This window comes from Mytilus galloprovincialis, chromosome 2, assembly GCF_965363235.1.
Source record: "Mytilus galloprovincialis chromosome 2, xbMytGall1.hap1.1, whole genome shotgun sequence".
NCBI classification, from domain to species: domain Eukaryota; kingdom Metazoa; phylum Mollusca; class Bivalvia; order Mytilida; family Mytilidae; genus Mytilus; species Mytilus galloprovincialis.
Genome location: NC_134839.1, coordinates 45,163,385 through 45,190,488, shown reverse-complemented (window position 1 = coordinate 45,190,488; position 27,104 = coordinate 45,163,385). Strand labels below are relative to the sequence as shown.

The following is a 27,104-nucleotide window of genomic DNA, read 5'->3' as shown; positions in this document are numbered from 1 at the left end:
GAAAAAAAAATATAATGATAAAATTTACGATTCCAAATTTAATTGCACCAGATGTGCATTTTTACAATAAAAATCTCTTCAGAATCGGTGATGCTCGAGTGTTATTACTATCACTGGGTAGAGTCTGCTGGTGAACTGTTAGTCCCCGAGGATGTCACGCCAGTAATTCGGTTCATGCAAGACACTAAATATATTGTGTTAATTAAATTTGCTGTTTGAAAAATTTATTTGAAATTAGGGAATGTATACCCGCCATGCATAGCTTTTATTCCATGCCCTGCTTTGGCTATATTTTTTTCTTTTTTTTGGTTTATTAGCTCTTCATATTTTAAATAGGTTTTGGATTTTTCCAATAAAGTCCTCGTGCAGCAGTGAAAATACTTTTATTGTCGAAACCCGCATAGAGCGCAGACAAATGGTACCGTTAATGTTATTAAGATACATTGCTTGATACGAATAAACAAGTATAAATGGCATACAAAATCATCATATGTAAGTTAGTTATAAAGATATGTTATAGTGGGCAATGACTGATTTTGTTGAAGACTTTTTCATTTAACTTGCATTTGTAAATCATGTCATTAGTCGTAAATGGTTTATATAGTTTTGTGTTAAAAGAAAATATTCAAACCAAGAAATGGACAAACATTGATTGTTAGTGGCTGTTCATATAAGATGTATTCTGAGTCAGTGCCATGTGGTAAATTTCGAAAGTATATTTTTGTATTCTTGATAATTTCAGCAAAAATATGATCAACGTAACGGAAATTGTAATGTCAGTATCTATCTATGTAGCACAACGCAAAATATTTTTACTAATCCAATAAGCCAACTTCAAAATGATATGAAAACATTTATACAGTTCCAAAATATCCAAATGTACAACCAAAGTTTGAAAAGAAATCATTTAATATGGTTAAAAATGTTTTACTATGCAGTTTTTATATGGCATGCCGTGCGTATTGTGTTGATAAATGTAGAAGATCTTCACTTAAAATTGTACAAGAAAAAGTAAAAATCTTTTAATTGACAACCGACTTTGTTAATCTATTTATCTTAATTGGTTTTGGAGAAACACTGCGGACAAGTTCATTTTTTAAAGTGGCGAAAAAAGAAAAAGAAAAAGAAAAAGAAGAAGAATAATAAAAATAATAAGAACTGAGCAAAAACAATAAGTCTCCAAACTTTGTTTGGGAGACTTAATAAGTAAAACACGTGACACAAGTACAAACAATCGTATGATAGATAACAACAAGAATGTGTCCAAAGTACCAAAGTACACGGATGCCCCACTCTTACTATCCTTTTCCATGTTCCATGGACCGTGAAATTGGGTAATTATCTAATTTGGCATTAAATTAAAATTAGAGCCACAGACCAGAAAACATAATGCCCCTCTACTATCGTAGGTGGGGCATAAAAATGAATAATAAATAAGCCATTCAGAGCGTTCTCCATATCATGGTGTTTAGATCGCAAGAATCACAATTATTATACCTCCTTAGAGAAGACAATTATTTTTCGCGTTTATCTACATGTAAACTACGATTATACTACTTTAATATATATAGAGAGACTCTCTGTATTCTGTCAGGGACTTTCTATGTTAGTATAGAAAGTCCCTGATTCTATCTTCTGTTTTCTTTACAATGTTTACTATTTAAGGGGTCATACCACTTGCATAAATAAGTAAAACATGTTCAACTTCATCTAAAACTACTTCGACCAAAAACTTTAACCTGAAGCGTTATTAGACTAATTATGGTCTATATATAAGCAGTTACATTTATTTCATGTTTGAAACGATGCAAATTTTTTATTTCATTTGACTTTTACCAAAAGAAGCATTTATAGCAAAGGAGAATATTAATTGTGGTCTGAGGCCAGAAACACGAAATAATTGAATTTAACAGAAAGGAAACAAATATCGGACTTTGGAAAAAGTGAGAGAGCTTTTCATACCTTTTACGAAATTCTCCATACATAATATCTTTGACAAGAAATCATCCTACAATAGTTCACAAGTTGCATATGCCAGCGATTTCGCGGGTGTGTTCTAGTTAGATTTAATTTAAATAATACAAAAAATAATATAAAGATCGGATAAAAAGATTCAAATTTGTACTCTATTTGGGCGTCACTGATGAGTCTTTTTTAGACGAAACATGCGTCTGGCGTAAATACAAAATTTAATCCTGGTACCTTTGGTGAGTTTATTTCCGGTTGAAAACTGAAAAATTAATGATCTAGTCCAAAACAGGATGAAATTAAATAATCTGTCCCTCAAACTGCATTATGAAAATGAGTACAAATTTGTTCATACCGGTCGAGTAATAATTCAAATAGTATAATCTCTAAAATAAAAAAAAAAGAAAAAAGTTATGGATACCATGACTCACAGATAGTGTGAACTTAAATTCTGGATTTTGATAAAAGGTGAATGCAATATTATTTAAATAAAATAACTTGATTATTATTAAATGCGATTACCCTGTACTGAAAGTCATACTGTAAGTTCTAAAACATGATTAATATATTGGTTGTTCTTTTTTATAGATAGTACCTGTTTGTTGCACTGCCATCTTCTTGGGCAAGTTTAATTGTTTCTGGTTCGACACTCAAAACACTATTTATTGTATCAAGGATGTCTGTCAAAGCCTAGAAAAAAAGACAGCTCATCAATATCTATTTGCTTTGGAACACAAGCAAATTTGAAACCATAGAGAAATAATTAAAAAAGCAGTATTTTTAGTGTCTGTCATTTCAAATATGCATATGCCCAGTTATTTACTGCAAGTCCTGAACAGGAAAACTGCTTGAATTATGTATTGTTTTTAATTTTTATTTATTAAAAGTTTCATTGATGATATCACCAGTCCAATATACATTACTTTTGTATTGGCATGAAAATACTGATTATTATATGTTAAAATTATCTGTTACAAAATGTTGGAAACTATTATAAATTAAGAAATATATCTCCCTCATACAAAACTCTGATTCCTTGATGGGTTTAAGCTATACTGATTCTCCTTTTTGGTTTAACAACTCTTCAAGTTTTGGATTTTATCATATTCTGGCCTCATGCAAAAGTAAACAGACATTTATTATCGAAATGCACAACTGGTGCAGACAAATTTGCACCTTTGGTATCAAATTGATAGGAATTCGGATGTTCAATTTAATAAGAATAAGGAAACTCTAATGTCGTTAATCCAAGAAAGTTACAGTTGAATACGGATCATATGGTTTCATTTTTAAATTACAGTTGTCGATAATTGATGTACATGTTTACCAGATAACATATCTCTGTCTTTAAATTTATGTAAATTGTGCGATGGGAAAGGTTTTTTTTAAATGAAGGACAACGAAAAAAGAGCGGGTCATTTGATTTTTTAATGGTGCTTGTAGGGAACTTGTCTTATAAAAACTCTATCTCATTTCGTTTAGAGAAGACCTAGAGAATGACATTTAATGCACATATTTTTTTAACTATATATTTATCCCGAATGCCGTTTATATTTCACAGGTAAATTGATACATTGTACCCTTGTCACTATTTTTTTTTTATAAATTAAATCCTCTTTAAAAATAGACCGTTCTAAACTGTGTCAATATTAAATACTGAAATGATCCATTTTTGCAGCAATATTAAATATCAGATTGCTTTGATTAAAAAATAATTCACCATTATTTTAGAGAACTAATTGGTGTGATGGGCACTTGGAAAACAAATTGAATTGGTATATTGCAGTTTTTGAATTAAAACCGAACAATAACGTTATATCTATTTAAAATATCTTTAAAATTTATCTTTAAAACTATCTATAAATGATCTACTGTTTATACATTTTTCTTTGTTTCCATCTTTAGCCCTCGATTTTACTTTTTTCTTCTGGAGGTTTTGTGAAATTAGTCAAACTACGTTTATGTAAGATAATAATGTTTTTAAAATCTCAAAGTAACAAATGATCTCTAACTACTAAACCCAAAGTCACAATGAATGTTATGTCTGTTTTTACCTCTTACTTAAGAATTAAGGCACTGAGCAAATAATTTGTCACTCGTTTAATTGATTGAAAATGCCTAATTTTGTCATTTTTGTGGACTTCTGGAACTCCCCTTTTGAATTTTCCTTAGTATTTTTATGATATTTTCTTAAAATGATAAAAAGTCAACCATTATATGGAATAACTAACAATTAATTAAAATTCAGCAAATTGTAAGCTGACAACCTAGGATGGTCACATCATTCTGTAACTAGATCTTGAGTTATCTTCGAAAAATCATAATCGACTTGTTTAATTGAATTATTATACGGTTTTCGTTGACCCTCTTTATTGAGGTTATAATTGTGAGAAATCTATAAAATGGTTTCCAACAGAACTTCCATTAAATCGAAAGCTGTGCAAATAAACTAAACAGAATTTGTTCATTTGATTGCTTAAATCTACGTGATTTGTTCTCTGGTGGATAGTTTTCTAATGTTCAATCATACCACATCTTTTTTTTATATGAAATATTCCATAAAAAAAAATAATACTCGAATGAATGGGCTAAATACTCAGCTATGGTATTTGTTTCATCTTTAATATAGCATCTTTCAAATTTGAAAAAAATACCTCATACAAAAATTTATCCAGGTACCAGGATTATAATTTAATACGCCAGACGCGCGTTCCGTCTACATAAGACTCATCAGTGATGCTCAGATCAAAATAGTTATAAAGCTTTGATTTTATATATACACATACTTTTCATGTTTATTGAAGAAAAAGAATATCTTTCATTTGCATTTGATGTGTCTCAAGTTCTGATTGTATTATATCAAAGTTAAATGAAGGTCTTGCTTATAAAGTTGAAGAGCATTGGGGACCCAAAATTCCAATAAGTAAAGTTTTTACACGTTTATCTTTTACTCTCCAAGAGCATTTATTTTGACTGCTTAACGCTGGTTTTACTTTAGAAAATAATGACTCTTGATATGTAACAAGGGAAACATGTTTATTTTCAGAGGGGATAAATGTATGACAACTATCGTAACAAAATTAAGCATATTTCCAAAAATATTTGTGAACTTTCTATCTAAACGACAAATTTGTATCATTCGTATATGTCATGTTTTTCTGTAATTTTCAAATCAAAATCAATCAATGGCGTCAAACGTAAAAGCTAAACGGAAAATAAAGGAGGAAGCCAGTGAAAGATTGTGTATATGTGTAACGGTTATAGAGTTTGTTTGCATGTTAATATTGATACGGAATAATAAGAAAAAAATACATGGACCACATTTATTGATCATATAAAAAAATATATGTGCACTACAATCTAGAATATTATGTTCAATTATAATAAACGAAAATAACACTCATTGTAAATTTAATCATACTTTACCCTTTCATTCAAATTTGAAACATTAGATGCCTTCACTAATATCTCAGCAGTGTTTATGATATCAATACTTGTAAGTGGAGTTGGGTCAGATGTCAAATTCTTAACAGTTTCTAGAACTTTGTTTACGGTGTTTTCATCAATATTAACCTGCAAAGAAGAAAAATGAACGGATTCAAAAACTTAAAAATAATACATTTGAAGCACAAGTCTCTAAGAAAGCACTCATACCTTTACGTAAACGTTATGTCGAAGAATTCCTTTATTTAGCATTAATATGGGTCAAATGAAAACAGAATTAACTTGCAATTATGTATGTTTGTATGTTTGTTTCACTCGTTGTCAATTTAATGGAATAATATGCGACTGTCATTCGTGTGAGATGTTGATCTAGATATGAAACTAGGTTTAATCCACCAAGTCAAAAACATAAGATAACACCTGTATCTAGTCAAAAATATGACTTCGTTTGTTGTGTTTGAGCTTTTCATTTTGCCACTTGTCAAAGGACTTGCCGTTTTGAATATTCCTTGGAGTTCTGTATTTTTTTGTTATTTTACTTTTTACTGTCATATGAAAAAAGACCTAAAAAACACCAACAAAAAAGAAACACAAAAAAAAACTATCAACAAACAAACAATCAAAAAACAACACCAACACAAAATAAAAAGAAAACTTCATTTTCCTGGTCAGTAATTATCACTTTTTTCTAATTAATAAAATACATTTCTAGCTGAGTAATTAAGACTACTCAATCATAAATAAATTGTACTGAAATTTTGGAAATACACATCATTGATCTGACATTCATGAACTCATGAATTCATAGTTGAATTCATTAAGACAAATGATTCATGTCAATGAGTTCAATTTCATATGACCCTTCAAAACGACCATGAACACTTGACAATCATTCCGTTTTTGAACTGCAGTAAACCTATTGCTAATAGCATCGAACAAAGAGATTTAACAACAAAAAATTAACAGGACCAATAAACCATGAAAATGAAGTCCAGAAAAGATGAAGCCTGCCAGACAGATATTTAATATTCAATATACCAATTATAATAGTTGATTTTTTTCTTAGAGCATACGAGATAAGGACATAATCATGCAAAAAAAATGTTGACCAATAAACCCAGAAAATTAATTCAAGATCAGTTGAATCCTACTGAAAGAAAATCCAATATTTCCATACTCTTGTCAAAGATAACCTATTTCTGATAGAATATGGAATATGGGCATGGTAAGGAAAACTTAACCTCGATCACGGGTCCCTTTAAATGAGTATTCATACCTTATATAAAGTTAAAGTAAAACTTCGTGAGTTTTGGCATATACCATTACAAACATATTGGCTTCATTCGGTTTTTATCTTCTGACAAGCTGCTAAGTACTAAAAATGCAACAAACTAAATTGCAATCAACATGTGCAAACTTCAAACAATAGTCTCATTTCAAAAGTTCTTGAAAAACTGCTAACAATCATCTGCTGAAACTACATGTACAAGTAAATAAAATGACTTTCCATGTGTCTGCTTATTCATACATCCCGCACCTTTAAACGGATGCCCAACTTGCCGGAAAGTTTTTTCCCCATTCACCCCTAGGGTGAAAATCATTCGTCTCTATATTTCAGCAGTCCTACAAACGAGATTTTAGAGGACACCAAATGCATTGTTCTGTAAATGCAGGAATTATCGTTGATTATTTGATGTATTTTTTCTAGCAGAAGGAATAGTTTATTTAGAGATATTTTACATCATTACATGTTTTTTTTTAATGTAAAGACGTAAATCTATATTTTCATAATTTCGACATTTTGTTTAGGGGTGGAGCCTGGGATCTAATGCGAAATTTTTTCGCTGCGTTGAACAACCATTTATAGTGGCTATTTTCTGCTCTTACACTCGTATAAACTAGTATAAATACCTCAGTCAAATTCCTGAGAGTATCTGTAACTGCAGACGTTGAAAGATCTCCAAATAAACATTTTTGGTTGACTTGTATATCAACAAATGTTGTAGTAATTCCAATACCACCAACACATCTGGATGTAGCAAGGGGTTGCTTATCTGAAACGATATATCAACATTGCCTATGTCATTAGTACCAAAGCCATCTACAGTGTACGGGAGTTTTTGATTTAAAAGAATACCATAATCTAAAGAATCTATACTACTAAAGGAAGATACCGATATCATTGAGCAGCATGTTCTCTGAATCCATACAAAGTTGGAAATATTTGTGGTATGATATGAGGTATAAATGTAGCGTTTTTACTGCCTACATTTGTCTTGGAAACATAATTTTTCTACAGAAAACGCCAATTGTTTGAGGATAACCTAATTCGGAGACCGTTATCGATTCGTGTCTTATACGCTTTCACAAATGCTTAGTCGACGTATTGCCCGCGAAATTTAAAAACTCTTTGTTTCAACACTTGCCCAATTGTACCGCGATTTCGTGCTCCTCTTCTAGTATGATATAAAATTAAGGAGATATAGTATAATACACAAGGTGATAAATATCCATCAGAGACAAACAGATGAGGATATAACCACCTCACAATTACATCAAAACCAAATTTTAACAAATAACTAAATAAATACGCATTGACCAGCTGTAAAGGTCGATTGATGATTGTTGCTTGCTTAACGCCAAGAAGCAAACATATCATATTTTTTTCTCTGACTGTTTATTTACACTCAATTCATTGAATGTTGGATGTGTAGTGATTGGTAATTAAATTTTAGTCTTATAGATGCATGATTGATTTTATTAGATGTTATTGGCTTTAAACTAGCAGTCAGTAACTGCGAATACTCTCAGATCTGTACTCGGTGTCTTTTTATTGATGGGACGTCCACAGCCACGTCCACTTTATGTTTTTGCTGGATGCATTTCTATTTTTACATCTTATTAGCTAAGCATTTTTCAACTGATTTTATTAGTCATTCTTATTTTGTGTTGTTACACCACTGTCCAAAGTTAGAGGGTTAGGGATACCGCTTACATGTTTAACCCGGCCACATTCTGTACGTATGTGCCTGATCCAACTCAGGATCTTGTAATTCAGTGGTTGTCGTGTGTTGCTGTGTAACATATTTGATTTTCGTTCATTTTTTGTACATCAATTAGGCCGTTAGTTTTCGCGTTTGAATTGTATTACATTTGTAATTTTGGGCCTTTTATAGCCAACTATGCGGTATGGTCTTTACTTATTGTTCAAGGTCGTACGGTGATTTTTAGCTAGTAATTTCTGAGTTATTTGGTCTCTTGTGGAGAGCTGACTGATTAGCAATCATAAGACATCTTTTATATAGCATGCATACTTATCACAAGAACAATTAAACAATAAAATAGGTACGTCCTGCCAGGTAGAGATTGGCCAGGTGAAGTGCGGGAAATTTTATCTATCACTGGAATACTAGTTTCATTTATAGAAACAGATAGTTTACCTAGCAACAGGCCTTGATTCAAGGGTTCAGTCGAGTGGCACTCTCTTTACACCAGGTATCGAAAGTAACGCCCCAATTACGACCAGACTTAGCATTGTATTATAAATCCCTCACAACTAAACAAAAGCCCAACTTTAGTAAGAGTTTCACTTTGGAACGCAAAAAGACAAGGGATGGTTATTATGCTGTTCCGTAGGTTATCGGGTGTTTTGGAATAAGGAGCTTTACAGTTTGAATGTTCTTATTTTTTATTATGTTTTACTTAATTTCTTAAATTCATTCTTTAACTTCGTTAAATTCGAGCGTTATTGATAAGTCTTGGAAAACTTGGAAACGTAAAATCTAACACATCGAAAAGCACTCATTCCAATAGGTATAGATAATTCATCAAAGTTTCATAAAACAGCTAAAAGCTTTTGTGTGTTAGTTTCTGAAACCTGGAATATTACCCGTTTTTTAATTAACGGACGGACAACAGTATACCGTAAACGGGAGTATAAAAATTAACAAAATGTTAACTTTTTTATTCGAGGTCACTAATCAGACTTTTATAAACGATCGCGTGTCTGGATTACACAATTTTTATCATGGTCTCTATGATGTGTTAACTAACATTCAGGCTAACTTTATATACCTTTGATAACTAATTATATACTTTTATTTTTATATGTTATGAATATTCATGTTGTCAATAAGTTTCTTCAAATGCATTATAATGGCGTTTTATCGATAAAATATTGTGGACACTAATCAGTATCATGAATTCCTATAAAATATTCAAACCTGTTATGCAAATTTCTGAAGATATAGCTATTAATCCAAACTTAACTGGTAAAAAATTAACTGTAGTGCCCAAATCAGGTATAAATACCTTTCCACCGCAAATTTCTGTAATAAATAACAAAACAAAATAGTGAAATGTAGTACAAAAAATACATTGGAATTGAAAAGGTTAGATAGGTTATCTCATTTATAAAAGGTGCAACGGTTACTTTAAATTACTTTTGCAAGTGATAAGTTTAGCTAGCTCTAAAACCAGGTTCCATCCAAACCTTTCCTACATCAACAAAAAGCCTGTACAAATTAAGAAATATAACAGTTGTTATCCATTCGTTTAACGTGTGTTTGATGTTTTGATTTGGCCGTTTTCAATTTTCCTCGGAGTTCGATATGTTTGTTATTTTTACTTTCGGCCAGGCATATACATTTAGGTATCTAAAAATATAATACTTTTGTTATATTTTTTCTGTGTAATCACTTTATGCATATTTAAACTGGCTTCCAACTGCATTGTTTCGAGCGCCAATGATCAGTCATTTGTAGTCGACAAGCACGAACGGCATACCAAATTATATGTCTGGTATGTTTAGTGTTAAAGAACAGTTTTTAACATACTATCCAATAATGGTCCATAACACATTTTTCAGAAAAAATATCTTTAAACAAACAATCACAAAGTAATGGTGGCCAAACAGGTATACTACGACCAAAAATGGAAAAGGCAAAAGAAAGACATTTTCAAGATCGTACGAAGTTTCGATTCGTCAAGTTATCAGTTAAAAAAGAGATTCACCTATAAAGAAGAATGGGTCAAAATCGAGTTTTCTGTGATAAATTTAAATAACCTGAATTTAACTCAGAAAGCAGTGTTTAACGAAACAAACTTGTCAAGAAAAGAATGACATTATAATCACTACGAAAGTTAAACGACGATAGAAATGTCTCCCTGACAATATTTCAATTTACAAACTTACGTGTGCTCTGGATAATCAAAGAAGATGGAACAAAACCAAAATTTGAGACTTCTCTACGACGTCTTGTTAGCTGGAAATATTGCACGATTCTCTCTCTTAGGTCGAAAATAATAACTTGTTCTAAAGCCATCGAATACGGTTTAAAAAGTTGAAGCATGATCTCAAAATTCATTGAATTTCCACTGTCACTACAAATAGAAAGACTCTTTTTGAGGTTGTCATACGTTTTCGTCTTAACAGTACTCATATCATGAATACTTACTTAAGGTTGAAAGACACCAAGAATCATAAGATTGCTGCCATGTCTCGCTTGATTTACTGATCATGATTGAATCAATATTGAATGTCTTTAACATAAATGGTTAATTCAAGTATGGTATAACATTATATCATATATAATTCAGGTTAACCCTCTTGTACGCCTACCATGAATTTCATTTCATAACATCATTAAAGAACCTCTGTGAGTACGCTCACATACCCCACATTGTCACTGAACAAACAAAAACTCACCAGATTCCTAAGCTCAAGACTCATAACTATACAAAATCAACTGATACAAATTTTCTTGTGGATGCACATTAACATATTATATCCTTATGTATATAACTACTAAGTCTCATGAAATTATGTTGTGTGGTTTCAGCGGAGTTGCGATTACAAACAGTTGCCGTAGTATATCTAAACCGAAAGTTCAAAGGGGCATATCTCCGAGAAAAAAAACCTGAATCATAAGTTCTTGTCGATATGTACAACTACGCAGTATGTCCTTAAGATTCTTTAAATTCACTTGTGTGGTTTCAGAGGAATTGCGATGACAAACTGTTGCAGTGGTATATTCAGGCCAATAATTTTAAATTGCATTAACCCCTCGAAAAAAACGAAACATAATTTTTTGTCAATCGTCTTGGATTTGTTAGTCATGCTGATGTTAATACGTGATTCTGTTGTATTCGTGTGTTGTGTCGGGGACAACTACTCATGCAGTTCATTTCGTAGATTTAATTTTGGATCAACGAAATTTACACTATTTTATTGGTTTGCAGTTTGATCAAAAGAAACACCCACAAAGCTAAATAATACAATTAATTATCTAATTACTACTACAATTAAATATTAATTATTATTGTATAGCAATATAATATTTCCCACAGAACGTAACCAAAAGTTAGCGTGCAATAAATTCTATTATTGTATAGAAATATAATATTTCCCACAGAACGTTACCAAAAGTTAGCGTGCAATAAATTCTAATATTGCACTAGTGCAATAAGTCTTCAAAATTCATGACGTCATCAACGACAAAATCTTAGTTTAAACCAATTTTTACTTTTAAATATTATATTGCTATACAATAAAAGGGTTATTGCATGAATATTGGGGAATATTGTCTCTCGTAGAACATATATTGCACTCGCAAGCTCGTGCAATATAAAATTCTACTCGGGACAATATTCCCCAATATTCATGCAATAACCCTATAATATTGCACTAGTCCAATAATTTTTCAAAATTCATGACGTCATCAACGTTTAAATCTTAGTTTAAACCAATTTTTACTGTCAAATATTATATTGCTTTACAATAAAAGGGTTATTGCATGAATATTGGGGAATATTGTCCCTTGTAGAACATATATTGCACTCGCAAGCTCGTGCAATATAGAATTCTACTCGGGACAATATTCCCCAATATTCATGCAATAACCCTATAGTATTATAATTTTCACTGTTATTAATATAAGTTAGATAAGTCATACAAATCTAATCTTGAATTTCATTCAAAACTTTCTTAATTTTCGGAACACGTTTTAGAAGTTTAAATGTGACGTCACTTTGGGCGTTGCATTGACTATGGCTAACAGGGCTGTGATTTTGTAATGTACTCGTTTTTATTCTATAGCTAGTCACCACTTAAATTTAATCATGAATATCTATTTTATAGTAATTTTATAAAATTTACTGTTTGCAAAACTATGTATTATTCTTGATAATAATGACGTTTTTGTCCCAGGCGGATAACACTGGCCTCACAACTTTTTGAAACTTTTGGTCCTCGGCGATCTTCAAATTTGAAGTTGTTATGGCCTTCAAACTTTTTACATCTGAGCATAGTTTTGTGTGGACGTAGTGCGCGTCTGGCGTATAAAAATATTTTTTAACCTGCTACCTTTTGGTGGCTATTATTTGTTTGTTTCTCTGTCCTATATTTTCTCCCATTTACCTGTTTATTTATTGTAATCCTGTCGTGTAATATAGTCAATTTAATGTTATAATTAACACTGCCATTAAAGCGGGAGGTTTGGCATGCCACAAAACCAGGTTCAACTCCAAGTTAGGAATATGGCCATTGTTACATTATAGTTCGCTTCTGTGTGTGTTACATTTCGGTGTTGTGTCTCTGTTGTGTCGTAGTTCTCTTATAATATTTGATACGTTTCCTTCAGTTCTAGTTTGTAACCAGGATTTGTTTTTTCTCTTTCGATTTTTGAATTTTGAACAGCGGTATACTACTGTTGCCTTATTAATAACAATACACCCAAGTCAGATAGATTTTGTAAATATTTAATCTTTAATAAAATCAAAGTTGCTGAAAATTATGCTTCTGAAAATTAAGAATTTAGTTTCTTTGTCAGGACAAAATGCTAAAACAAAAACAGAAAATTAGTCTGTTTGTATTATATTAGATAAAAGTCAGATTGAAATCTTATCTAATTTGGCATTATTATAATCCAGGTAAACTGACTGTTTACAATGATTAATATAAAACGTGTTTCCCTTTTCATGACAAATCTGTCGAACATTTACAGGTACCAGGTTTAGATGATATTGTGTCTACTTTGCTCCATGGAACGGAAGATTTGTTTTAAAGTGGCAAAAAAATAGTTTGCATACGCCTTTGGTGAAGGGGATAGAAAAACTTTTATATCAGAGACAGATAGCTTCAACGATAGGAATTGTGTCCGCATCGTATGTGCAACAAGCCTTAGGTTCTCTATGAGAATCATTATCTCAGGACAATTGATTCACCACTTGACAAGTAAAGGATATTTTTGCTATGTCTACCAAATCCTGTAATCAGGTAACTCATAGTGGAGCTTTCAAAATTCAATTATTCAAACTATTCAAATCTGTCGAACAGGCACCAGTTTTAGATGATATGGTGTCTACTTTGCTCCATGGAACGGAAGCTTTGTTTTAAAGTGGCAAAAAAAGTAGCTTACATACCCCTTTATTGAAAGGGATAGAAAAACTTTCATATCAGGGACAGATAGCTTCAAAGATTGGAATTATGTCCGCATCGTATGTGCAACAAGCCTTAGGTACTCTATGAAAATCATTATCTCAGGACAATTGATTACCACTTGACAATTAAGGAATATTTTTGCTATGTCTACCAAATCCTTTAATCAGGTAACTCATAGTAGAGCTTTCAATATTCAATTATTCAAAGCTGTAATGGAAGACACTCGTTTAGGACCAATAAAAGAATAAAGTACTCGACTTACTAATTTACCATTATCTTGTGCGGAAATGTTCGGTAAAGACCTTGAACAGACCTTGAAAGATGGAACAGAGCAAAACAATGAAAGCTTGATACTTGAATTGTTTGTACTACCCAGAAGAAACAATCTTATAAAGGATTTTTTTCAGTCATTAATCACAGTTCTAATAATAACTGAGTAAAGAGACAGAAAAGAGAACCAGCTAGAGAACCGCTGAGGGGTTTTGAAAATATAAAAAAAAATCGTGGTTACAAGAGCATTATATTTACAAGGTCCGAATAAAACAGGACAAAATAACAAACTCATCTTCTCATACCAATCAAAAGAGATGACTCGAAGGTAAGCAACAGTCAGGGTACGTTATTGTTTCCGGAGATACCTGTAAAGGGGTGGGCTGCTTAGCCATTTTTCAACAGAATGAATCAAGATAACAAACGATCAGTGGGTTATAAACTTGATCAAAGAAGATTATTGTCTAGAATTTTAATCATACAAATTTTTGGAATTTAAGTCACACAAGTGAAAGAAATAATTAAAAAAGACACTATACTGTATCAAAGGATAGTATAATGAACGGTTTTAACAGCACCTATATTCGTGTACCCCCAAAAACGGGGCAGTGATAAACACAAAACCCCTAAACAGGTATCTCAGCAAACAACATTTCGAAAGGGAAACACTGAAAACGTTGATTAGTTAAATAAAACAAAGAGATTGTGCAATTTCCCTTCATCTAAAAGGTGTGGATGCGCATATTTCGATTAAAAATCAGCACCGAGTGTTTACAAAGGTGGTGTCTGTAGTAACATAATACCTGATTTTAATGAGTATTTGATTAATTGCATACTTAGACGATTGGTTCATTGTGTTAGTTTTAGATCGAGGGACAGTGCTTAATCTTCTTATCAAACTAGGGTTGTCTTTTTATTTTTAGCCATGGCGTTGTCAGTTTATTTTCTATCTATGAGTTTGACTCTCCTTCTGGTATCTTTCATCCCTCTTTTCATTATATTACGTAAGAAATCGGCTCTGGTCCCAAATAAAAAAAAATATGTACATAGGAGATCTTTAATTCTTGATTAAGATATAGTAATGCCTATAGAAGACAGGAATAAAAAATTAAAAAAAAAACAATTCACAAGTAACCGCTTCCGAGTACCCGTCTTTATATGAGGATAATTCAGTTACATCTTCTAAACGTTTGGACTCAATCAATGAATACAGTTATTCCCTTTACACTAGATCTAAAACATTAAGATTAAGAATAAGATTACATACAGCAAAGGGCAGGTGTAGTCAACACTTGGAAAGCCAGAAAAAACATAATAACAGACGCTTCGTCACTCATGGTTTTTCGGGGGAGAGGGTCATCTGGAATCCAAATTTGCTCAAGAGACCTGAACAAATCAAGAACAACAATCACACAGCAACTACTTAGAAATAGAGGCAGTTATACGGTCAGTAAAAATTTTCTGCCATCCATAGACATTAGGGATCAGAATATTCTTCGACCGGTTAAACTATGGTTCAGTATATATTCAAACAAGGGGGAACTCGGTCATGATAACTATTTTCCAAATTTTGGGACCTTTGGTAATCATCCCTAAAAGTCAAATTCAGTTAAAAGCACCCCACATAGAAGGGAAGGTCACTATTCTAGCAGATGCACGTTCGAAATACTAATTCGTCAAAAGGAATGATCTCTAAACTCAGTGAATAGATTGAATAATTTCATTATACATCTGAATTCATTGATATTTGTTTTTACTAGCACTTGCTACAGCACTATTCCATACGTCTAGATATGCATATAACCGAGATGACCGAGTAGTCTATGTGGCGGGACAAACTGCAGGTGGAATTGTCCCGATGTTAAATCATTGATTTAAATTTTTCTTCAGACCTTGTTTTGCTAAATTTCATACTGACTGTAGCATAAATGTATATACCTGAACCCAACAACCCTTGTATTATAGTACCCTGATGAGGTTTCTCCCAAAGACTGAACTATATTCATCCACTCTTGATTTAAATAGTCAGTAGGTGAGGTTAATTCCTTTTGTTGTTGAAGCTCAGGTTCTGTTGCTAAATTATACTTAACAATTTCAGTAGGTGGCATGGACGGTGCATAGTCTATTGATCCCATAAACCAAATTGACTTTGTCACTGCAAAATAAAAATTGATATGTCTTGCATATGCCTTTTTCTTGTCGTTTAAGAATCCGACTATTTCTGATTATACATATTCTGGCAAACATACAAAAAGTAATACTAATAGCAACAAAATAAATGGTCTATATTTGAGTAAAATCAACTTTAATAATTGATACTTTTTTAAGAGGTAATAAATGCCAAACTTAATTGTGAAAAGGGGCGGAATACAAATTCGTGCTCATTGGAATTTTTCGAAGAATGCAATGATCACATGTCTACGAATATATATCAAACATCAACAATTTTGTCCTATGTATTTTCAGACCACTGATATTTATACATGTATAATCTATTATCTTACCTCTTATATATTTCTAGAAATATAATTGGTTAAAAGCAACCGCGTGAATACCGTATATATTCCATATTAGGTTAGTATGTGGGGCTTATTTCAATACACCATTAGTAGTGGTGTTACGTCCCTTTATAAAAACAACAGTGTTGATGAATCATTACATCTAAAGGTTTTAATATACGATTTAATTGAGGGTGATTGAAATAAATTCCTAAAACACATTTAAAGCTAACAGTTTGTTATTGCTGTCATTTGTTTTTGTATAAACCAATTGAAGTAGGTTCTTGATACTTACTGTATTGAGGACTTGATCACTTTTATACATGATACCAAATTTTTAGATCATCGGTAAGATAAACTAGTTTCAGCTTCGCTCTCGTCCCAAATGAAATTTACTCTCCCAATATATATCGAACAAGTTGACTTATTATGGCTACAAATTTTGATGTTAATTGAACAAGTTTCAGAGGAGCACTAACAACTAGAATTGGGTCAAAATTTTCCGAGAAGATATGTTATAGCAATATTGAATTCAAATTGTTCAGGAAGAAAATTGAAGGTTTCTCCACACAAATTATAAAGGGCTTTAATTTTTTTTTTTTTTTTTTATTAATAATCGGAACAAAATCAAAAAATGTGTTAAGACCTTATTTATACAAAACTCTCAGAAATAGTCTTGAATATGTTTTACTGTCATTTGTTCCATGTTTTCCTTAACAGTATTGTTCATAATTGTTGATTGTGAATTTACTAGTGTAAATTACAGTTATAATGTGCTGTGATGTTGTCTGTTACGTAATAGGTAATATGTGATAGCAACTGAGTAAACATCCAATAAAACTGATACCTCCTTGCAGATTCTTTCCTTAAAAAAGTTCCTATATTTTAACTTTTTGATTAAAAATATGTCAATTAACAAAATTCTCAAAGTCACACATATAATGAGTTTCTAGTAATTTAGATGATAATTAAATTATCCCTGATTTCTTTCAAAACTCACCATTTGAACACATGATCTGTAAAATTAAAGATTACGTGTTCATATCAACCTTATGATCAACCTAATTCAAAGTCCTGTCATATCTTATTCAGTATTGAAAATAAATTCCTTGAAAAATTCTGTGTAGTGAATAAACTCATCATAGATACCAGTCTACAAAAGACTCAAATAACCCTTTACTTTATATATATTCATAAGTAATTTGGTCCTTGTGAATCACCTAAAATATCAGATTTTTTGCTCCATGCTTAAACCAAGAGCCTAGCAATGTGTGTACTTAAACATAGTGATAGCATAGTTAAGGCCCCTGGCTTGACATCACATTAATCAAACTGGATAGAAAGTTCTGAATAAACGCGGGAGACTATCATTTCATGAGGCTATCGTGTTCATGAGGCTATAAGGAAGGCTATAAAAAGGCGATAAGGACACCTATCAGTGCTGATGTTGAATTGGTGTATAAAATTTAAGAATTCATCCCCAGAATTTCTTTTTGGATGAGTGAAATTTTTAAAACAACTTTTAAACAAACAGTGGTAAAATTTCATAAGGGAAATAAATAAAGTCTGCTGTAAACTGTGCTGATAATAAATCCCTTGTCATTGCAATATTATTTGTGCAAGGAGGGGGTTGGTGGATGTCAAGTTTTAACTAATACAATAGTAGTCTGTTGTTATTTATGTATTATTGTAATTTTGTTTATTTTCTTTGGTTATATCTTCTGACATCAGACTCGGACTTCTCTTGGACTGAATTTTAATGTGCGTATTGTTATGCGTTTACTTTTCTACATTGGCTAGAGGTATGGAGAGGGTTGATATCTCATAAACATGTTTAACCCCGCCGTATTTTTGCGCCTGTCCCAAGTCAGGAGCCTCTGGTCTTTGTTAGTCGTGTATGATTTTTAATTTTAGTTTCTTGTGTTTAATTTGGAGTTTAGCATGGCGTTCATTTTCACTGAACTAGTATATATATATATTTAGGGGACAACTGAAGGACGCTTCCGGGTGCGGGAATTTCTCACAGCATTTAAGACCTGTTGGTGACTTTCTGCTGTTGTCTGTTCTATGGTCGGGTTGTTGTCTCTTTGACACATTTCCCATTTCCATTCTCAATTTTATGATCAAAATTAAGTCTAACAACTTTTGAATTTGCATTGAAATAACAGGATATTCAAGGCAGCATACACTGCATTGTAGTAAACAACTTTTTAATGGTATACATACTCATAAATTGGAGGAGCTAAACTGCACCTAGGTTTATGTACATACTAACGAAGGACACAGGAACTCTAATACCACAAGTGGTCACAAATTAACAAGACATATATATATATATTTGTATTGGAGCTGATGTAATTAAACCTCTTGCTCAGAACATTTGATAAACTTCACAACTAGCTGATTGAGAAATGATAAGAAACTTGTTTAATTAGTAAAGAAAACACAAATGCTTAGAAAATCCTTAAATAACGCCTACTGAGTTTAATGAAAATCGAACTATGTATTAACATTAGTTATATGACATATAAGTGCCTATCAAAAACCACTTGATCTAACAAGGTCTGTTCATCATCAACTTTCTTAACCATTGATAAGAAACCACGTCTTCATGTTTTCATGCTTTTGTCAGATATAAGAGATAAGCTACTTCCGGTTTTACAGAAGGTTTGAAATGATAAGGTCTAGGTATGCTGATTAAAAAGTTGTTTTAGATACTTTACCATGAAAAAGTGTAAGTTTATACAAGATCATTTACGTTGATATTTCAACAGGTCATACGTCTCCAAATCTAATGGAAAGACTCTATGGATTTACCATGTACTAGTATTAAGTGACAGCAAAGGTCAAATGACATGGATATCAAATCAAAAGACTCTAGTATGGTTGAAGAGTTTTTTTTATATGTAATTAGAATGGGAGAAAACTAAAAATTAAGAGCATAACCTTGACATTCTTCTGAATCTTCTATTAAATCAAAGACGACATATTCAAATACTTGAGATCTCTATGACGTACAGTGTACGAGTTATTTGACATGCCACATTTGAAAAGGAAAATAATTCCCATCAGATGACTTTTAGATTATTTTGGTCAAAATGGATCAATTTCTTTATTGAGAAATAGTGATAAAAGAAGGTCACGAGAGATAATTCTTATTATAATCTTTGGTACTTTACGCTGGGTTGATGTTAAAACCGTAATCAATGTATGCTGTCATGTGCCTAAAATCCTTTATTTTGTAGTAAAGAAAAACCCATCTCAGACGAAACAAAAAAAAAACACAAAAAAAACCCAAATTATGATAGTGAGAACAAAATCAAATGTGTTTTTTTTTTCTACTGAAAATTGGAGAGACCTGATAATCAGAACAAAATGAATGAACAGAATAAGATGTATTACCACCTAGACTTGGGTTGGGGCAGTGGAGACGGGTCAAAGAAGATGATAATGCAACGATTAGTTATCTGCAAATCATTTCATTGGTAAACAGAACAGAAGGATTTGGAAACTAGAGGCTCTAAAGAGCCTGTGTCGCTCACCTTGGTTTTTGTGAATATTAAACAAAGGACGTAGATGGATTCATGACAAAATTGTGTTTTGGTGATGGTGATGTGTTTGTTCATCTTACTTTACTGAACATTCTAACTGCTTACAATTATCTCTATCTATAATTAACTTGGCTTAGTAGTTTCAGAGAAGATTTTTGTAAAACCCAACAACAGGTTGTCCGATTCACCTGAAAAATTCAGGGCAGATAGATCTGGACCTGATGAACATTTACCCCATGTCAGATTTGCTCTAAATGCTTTGGTTTTTGAGTTATAAGCCAAAAACTGAATTTTACCCCTATGTTCTACTTTTAGCCATGGCGGCCATCATGGTAAGTTGACCGGGTCACGCCACACATTTTTAAAACTAAATACCCAAATGATGATTGTGGCCAAGTTTGGTTTAATTTGGCCACGTATTATCAGAGGAGAAGATTTTTGTAAAAGATAACTAAGATTTACAAAAAATTGTTAAAAATTGACTATAAAAGGAAATAACTCCTAAAGGGGTCAACTGACCATTTCGGTCATGTTAACTTATTTGTAAATCTTACTTTGCTGAACATTATTGCTGTTTACAGTTTATCTCTATCTATAATAATATTCAAGATAATAACCAAAAACGGGAAAATTTCCTTAAAATTACCAATTTAGGGGCAGCAACCCAACAACAGGTTGTCCGATTCACCTGAAAAATTCAGGGCAGATAGATCTTGACCTGATGAACATTTTTACCCCATGTCAGATTTGCTCTAAATGCTTTGGTTTTTGAGTTATAGGCCAAAAACTGCATTTTACCCCTATGTTCTATTTTTAGCCGTGGCGGCCATCTTGGTTGGTTGGCGGGGTCACGCCACACAATTTCTAAACTAGATACCCCAATGATGATTATGGCCAAGTTTGGTTAAATTTGGCCCAGCAGTTTCAGAGGAGAAGATTTTTGTAAAAGATAACTAAGATCTACAAAAAATGGTTAAAAATTGACTATAAAGGGCAATAACTCTTAAAGGGGTCATTTGACCATTTCCGTCATGTTAACTTATTTGTAAATCTTACTTTGCTGAACATTATTGCTGTTTACAGTTTATCTCTATCTATAATAATATTCAAGATAATAACCAAAAACAGCAAAATTTCCTTAAAATTACCAATTTAGGGGCAGCAACCCAACAACTGGTTGTCTGATTCATCTGAAAATTTCAGGGCAGATAGATCTTGACCTGATGAACATTTTTACCCCATGTCAGATTTGCTCTAAATGTTTTGGTTTTTGAGTTATAAGCCAAAAACTGCATTTTACCCCTATGTTCTATTTTTAGCCGTGGCGGCCATCTTGGTTGGTTGGCGGGGTCACGCCACACAATTTCTAAACTAGATACCCCAATGATGATTATGGCCAAGTTTGGATTAATTTGGCCCAACAGTTTCAGAGGAGAAGATTTTTGTAAAAGTTAACGACGACGGACGCAGGACGACGGACGACGACGGACGACGACGGACGCCGGACGCCAAGTGATGAGAAAAGCTCACTTGGCCCTTCGGGCCAGGTGAGCTAAAAAATAAGGAATTTATCGCAACAAAAAGTCTTTGGTAAACAATAAGACGTTTATAATTCAAAATAAACGTTAACTAACGTTAACCCAAATAATGAACTGGAGGTTACATATTTTAAAATGGCTGCTTAATTTGATGCCCTGCCACAGTTACCAAGTGAAACATATTTTGTGTCAAATGCCGTATCATCTTCATTAAAATGCAAAAAGATCGAACAAACTGTCAACTATGGTTTATCATCAGTATAAGGAAATCATTCGTAAATATAAATCAACATGCAGACATCTTATACGTTCAGGTATTTCACAACCAATCTTTTATGGTAATATTCTTTACAAAGCAAAAAAAATGTCAGTATTCACCTCAAAGCTAACAAAACCTTCAAACAGACTTATTAAAAAAGAATATAGTTACGATACTGTTGTCAGGTCATTAAAGATTGCATATTTTGGCTTTAATATTGATTCACTTAAAACTCTTCAACTTTGTACTTGTTTGGCTTTATAAATATCTTGATATGAGCGTCATTGATGAGTCTTGTGTAGACGAAACGCGCGTACTAAATTATAATTCTGGAACCTTTGATAACTATATAGGGTCTTTGCATCGGAATTTAACACATTTATTCTAAAACCAGTTGTTGGCATGACACGGGTTATGTTCTTCTCATATATCTCATGATTATATGATACTAAACCCCTAACAGAAGGGATTGTGCCTGATATTCATATGATGAAGACGTAATCTTTCAATCAGCTTAATTGAGGTCTGGAGCTGGCATGTCAGTAACTGCTAGTAGTCTGTTGTTATTTATGTATCATTGTCATTGTCTTTATTTTCTTTTGTTTCGTATTTTGACATCGGTTGCGGATTTCTCTAAAACTGAGTTTTACTGTGCATATTGTTATGAGTTTTTTTCTACATTAGCTAGAGGTATAGGGGGAGGGTTAAGATCTAAAAAAACATGTTTTACCCCGCCGCAATTTAGCGCCTGTCCCAAGTCAGGAGCCTTCGGCCTTTGTTAGTCTTGTATGATTTTTAATTTAAGTTTCTTGTGTATAATTCGGAGTTTAGTATGACGTCAATTATAACTGAGCTAGTATACATATTTGAATAGGGGCCAACTGAATGACGCCTCCGGGTGCGGGAGTTTCTCGATGAATTGGTGGCCAGAATGGTTGGGTTGTTGTATCTTTGACACATTCCTCATTTCTATTCTCAATTTTATAGTGAATACATCACATGGTCATATAATATGGTGTCTTCCAACGGCAGAAGTATTACAGAGGTGACCAACTTAATAAACTCCAAGTACTATATTTTAGTTGTAGTTGAAAGGGAGAGACAAATACTGTCATATCTCACATCTTAGTAGCGGGCGTTCTATTCGTTAAAAGATACAAAGATTTAGTTTCGAATAAACTCATCATAGATACCAGGATACAAAAGACACATCAGTCAAGTGATGCTCGAATAAAAAAACTTTAAAAATCCAAATACAGTTAGAAGTTGAATTACGGCTGTACCTAATAACTCATTACAAACGGGATATCACATTCTAAATATAAAGCAGATACGAACCGTTTAATCCGCTCGATCATTTAAGTAAACTTCTTCCTGAAGGTTACCAATTTGATATTAAAAAGCACATGTGGTATGAGTGCCAATGAGAAAACTCTCCATCCAAGTCAAAATGTAAAAACGTTAACAATTATAAGTGAAAGAACGGTCCCAAGACTATATGACCTTTTAATATTGTTTAGTTTTCGATCTAAACACTAATTTTGTTATCAATAAATAAAAAAAGATATATCATTTATATTGTAAAGATAGGCAATAAAACCAATGACGTATATACTTTAGGAAAAAATAATAAAAAAAAATAATAATAATAATAATAATAATAATTATAATTTTGACAGCACAGCATAGAAAATATTCAAACCACTTGGGGAGATGGACATTTGCGCACTGTCTGAAATAAAACTGAAACTAAAGTGCAAACACAAATTGTTGGCATTTTCTTTACTGTAATATTTTATTGTAGCATTTTTGTCTCAGTGTGCAAAAAGAGAATAAGAGCAAAAAGTGGAAAAAAAATGGATATAAAAACATATTTTGGTTTTGGTTTTGGATTTTTAAACATACCTGGTTCCTGGTACAAAAATTCTGCCGACCATGTTTGTTTGTTATGCAATCCTGTGACTTCACATAGATGAATTCCATTTCGAACCACGCGTGGATAAATAGAGGAGAGGTCGCCTAAATATTTTAATCCTGTATCGTCCAGCGCAATTATGCGATCTCTAGAAATGGGTCTATAATTAATGGAAATATATATATTCTCTCCTGGTAATAATGGTCTTGAAAGATTACATAACGTGTGCATGATTCTGTCATCCGTCCAGGGTATCACACTTATACTTATAAACATCTGCTTGTCTAAAATGTAAAAATAAAACGAATTTAAAAAAATCATAATACACATACAAATCATAAAATATGATTTCAACTAAAAAAAAATTAATTCTTTAGAGTCAAACAACGAATAAAAAAATGAGTCTTGGGGTGATGCCATGTTCACATACACGTATTTTTTCTAACGAGTCAAAAAGTTTTACCTATAAAATTCGTTTAAGAACTTTTTGTGATTTTATTTGGGTTTGACAAAAGTCATATTTACCTGTTTCAACCTTTCCTTTTACTTCACACATGTACGGCAATTTCGTATTGCAGTCTTCACTTGAGCTAAATGTGCCTCCGTCATTATAAGCGATTTTATCACAAGTGTTTGAGTCTGCCAACGGATCTTTATACCAAAAGTTCATCCCTGTAAAATATGTTTTAGTATAAATATAGCTATACATCGAAATTTTATAATTACTGAAGGCATTAAAAATCGAGAACGAACGCTGCAGTACATTAAAAAAAATAGCAACTAAGTACTATACTTCGAATAATATCTTGAGTTTGTCACCCTATAACTAAAGAATAGAATTTTGAAGATTTAACTTTGACTTTCCAATCAGTAACAGAAACTATTAACTGTGTTGTATCATGTGTACTATTGTTTGTCTGTTTGTCTTTTTCATTTTTAGCAATGGCGTTGTCAGTATATTTTAGATTAATGAGTTTGACTGTCCCTCTGGTAGCTTTCGTCCATCTTTTAAGCCTAATTTTCGTTGGTCTATGAAACTGAAACCTGTAAGAGGTTTTTTTTTTTTAATTTAAATGCATTATATATGGTCTGAAGGATGCACATTTTTTTTTTTATGAATTTTATAAAGTACAGTTTACGGTTCAAAGGGGTAGACATAAATTGTTAATCTATTATAGGTTGCACTTTGTAAATACAGCTGTTTCTCAAAACACGCCTCTTTTGGGGAGATCTTGAATATTCATAGAAAATTAATATTGTTTACCTACTGGTTCCCAGTTATGCTCTCTGTGTTCCATCTCACAGAGACATAACTTGGGAATGTTACCAGTAAATATACATGCGCATATTGTTTACATTGAAATCTGTTGTAACCTTTCATTCGAGGTAGGGATAGTTAAGAAAATTAGTGTTAGTTTAAACTATGAGAAGTTCAGGGCATATAAACGTGGAAAATATGCCGCACAGCCCTATATTTTGACCTTTGAAAACAAAATGTGGTGCATATGAACTTTCAATTCTAGGATAAGATTTTTTTTTCAAAACTTCATAGTAAAAGTGGTACAGTTTTAGCAGTAAAAGGAGTTCCTATGAGAAATTGCATTGTCAATATTTACAGAAATGAAACCTGTATCTGCAGTATTTTATTGTTTAAATTCTAGGATTCTGCCTTGTGGTATTGGTATATCTCATTAAAAAAAATAGCCTACATCTTATTGTAATCTTGTTGTTTGTCAAAAGAAATCTCTAATCAAATAACTTGACGTTTGCGTATCCAATTACGAATAAGAACGTGTGAATGAAATCTGGGATGCTATTTGTACATGTACATTATTACGAAGCCATATTCTTTTAAACAGATATATCATGTTAAGGAGGGGTATTTGCGAAACATACCAGTCTTAAAAATGAATTTCCCTCGTCTTACGGCTCGTGAAATTTAACATTCTCTCGACTGGTATTTTTCGCAAATACCCCCCAAGAACATGCTATATCTGTTTAATTACACGGAATGTTAATGTTCAAAAACGCATTGATGATCGTGACGTTACAAGCGTCCAGTCGGATAGAGTATTTTTTGGCAAATACCACGACAAAGAGGGTAAAAAAGGCATATCCTTTTCGCAAATACCACGGCTGCGTTAAAAAATAAACGATATTCATTTGATAACAGTAAATTGGTGAAAAATATACTGGTTATCAACCAATCAAAACCCCGGATTCTTATATAAGGTGTAATTATTACCAAAATAATGTAACTTCAAAAACACTCACATGTAATTTTCCTGCTGGTTTTGGCAATTTTCTTAGTTTTAGATGTAGTGAAGATGTCATTGGGCGTCATTGCGTTGTAGCAATGTGAATGAATTACTAAAAATGTGTTTTTTCCACCATTTCATACGTTGTTTAAGTAAATTTTTTTTTTTGTCTCGAACTCCTTCACCAAAAAACGGAGAATTTTTTTTTTTCGACGCACATTACGTAAGCAAGGTATTTGTCAAGGTCAAAGTATGAATACACAGTGAAAAAGACATTAAAAGATCATGTTTATTACATTTGAAATCTCTAGCCTTAGAACATTACATTTTTTAATTGCAACAAATTCTGACAAAAGAAAAATTGACCATAGAAATAATGACAGAAACAAATTGTATTGCCTTGCACGACAAAATCTGGAGCACATATTTAAGATGTATATTTAAATTAAAAAAAAACGTTTAATTATTTGAATTCTCTTGGCAAACTTGCAGTAATAAATCAAAAACAAGCTTATCAAGTCAAACAAGAAGATGCTTTAAAACAAAGCTGAATTTATCAACATAGTAAATTATTGTCACCCAACTTCGGGTGAATTGTACAATAATTTAATAATGAATATGATTTTTCACACCAAATGTAAATTTGTCAAAATAGTGCTCTAACTAATATTTTTTTTATATAAATATCCAATCATGAAAGTAAACGTATACAGTACAGTTTATATTTATTGATTTACACCAGCCGGAAACAGTAACTTCAAGAGTAAATTCGGAATCATAGCTCTTTTACTCTTGATATTTTTTGACATGTTGCAAAAGAGGGACGAAAGATACCAGATGGACAGTCAAACTCATAAATCGAAAATAAACTGACAACGCCATGGCTAAAAATGAAAAATATAAACAGACACATGACACAACATAGAAAACTAAAGAATAAGCAAATTGTAAAAAACAATAGCA

At 32.2% G+C, this 27,104-nt stretch overlaps 1 protein-coding gene across 4 annotated transcripts in view; it reads right to left on the bottom strand.

The window, feature by feature from the left end:
* The window catches only part of LOC143063665 (uncharacterized), a 102,784-nt gene that overhangs the window by 17,414 nt on the left and 58,266 nt on the right, over positions 1-27,104 (bottom strand). For all 4 annotated transcript variants that reach the window (XM_076235935.1, XM_076235938.1, XM_076235934.1 and 1 more), the window contains 8 exons: positions 24,409-24,555; positions 23,874-24,167; positions 16,061-16,277; positions 10,607-10,794; positions 9,636-9,740; positions 7,324-7,466; positions 5,395-5,541; positions 2,564-2,658 (listed from right to left, as the gene is read on the bottom strand). In XM_076235935.1, the coding sequence (XP_076092050.1) occupies positions 2,564-2,658; positions 5,395-5,541; positions 7,324-7,466; positions 9,636-9,740; positions 10,607-10,794; positions 16,061-16,277; positions 23,874-24,167; positions 24,409-24,555 (1,336 nt within the window). The remainder of the gene's footprint in view (positions 1-2,563; positions 2,659-5,394; positions 5,542-7,323; positions 7,467-9,635; positions 9,741-10,606; positions 10,795-16,060; positions 16,278-23,873; positions 24,168-24,408; positions 24,556-27,104) is intronic.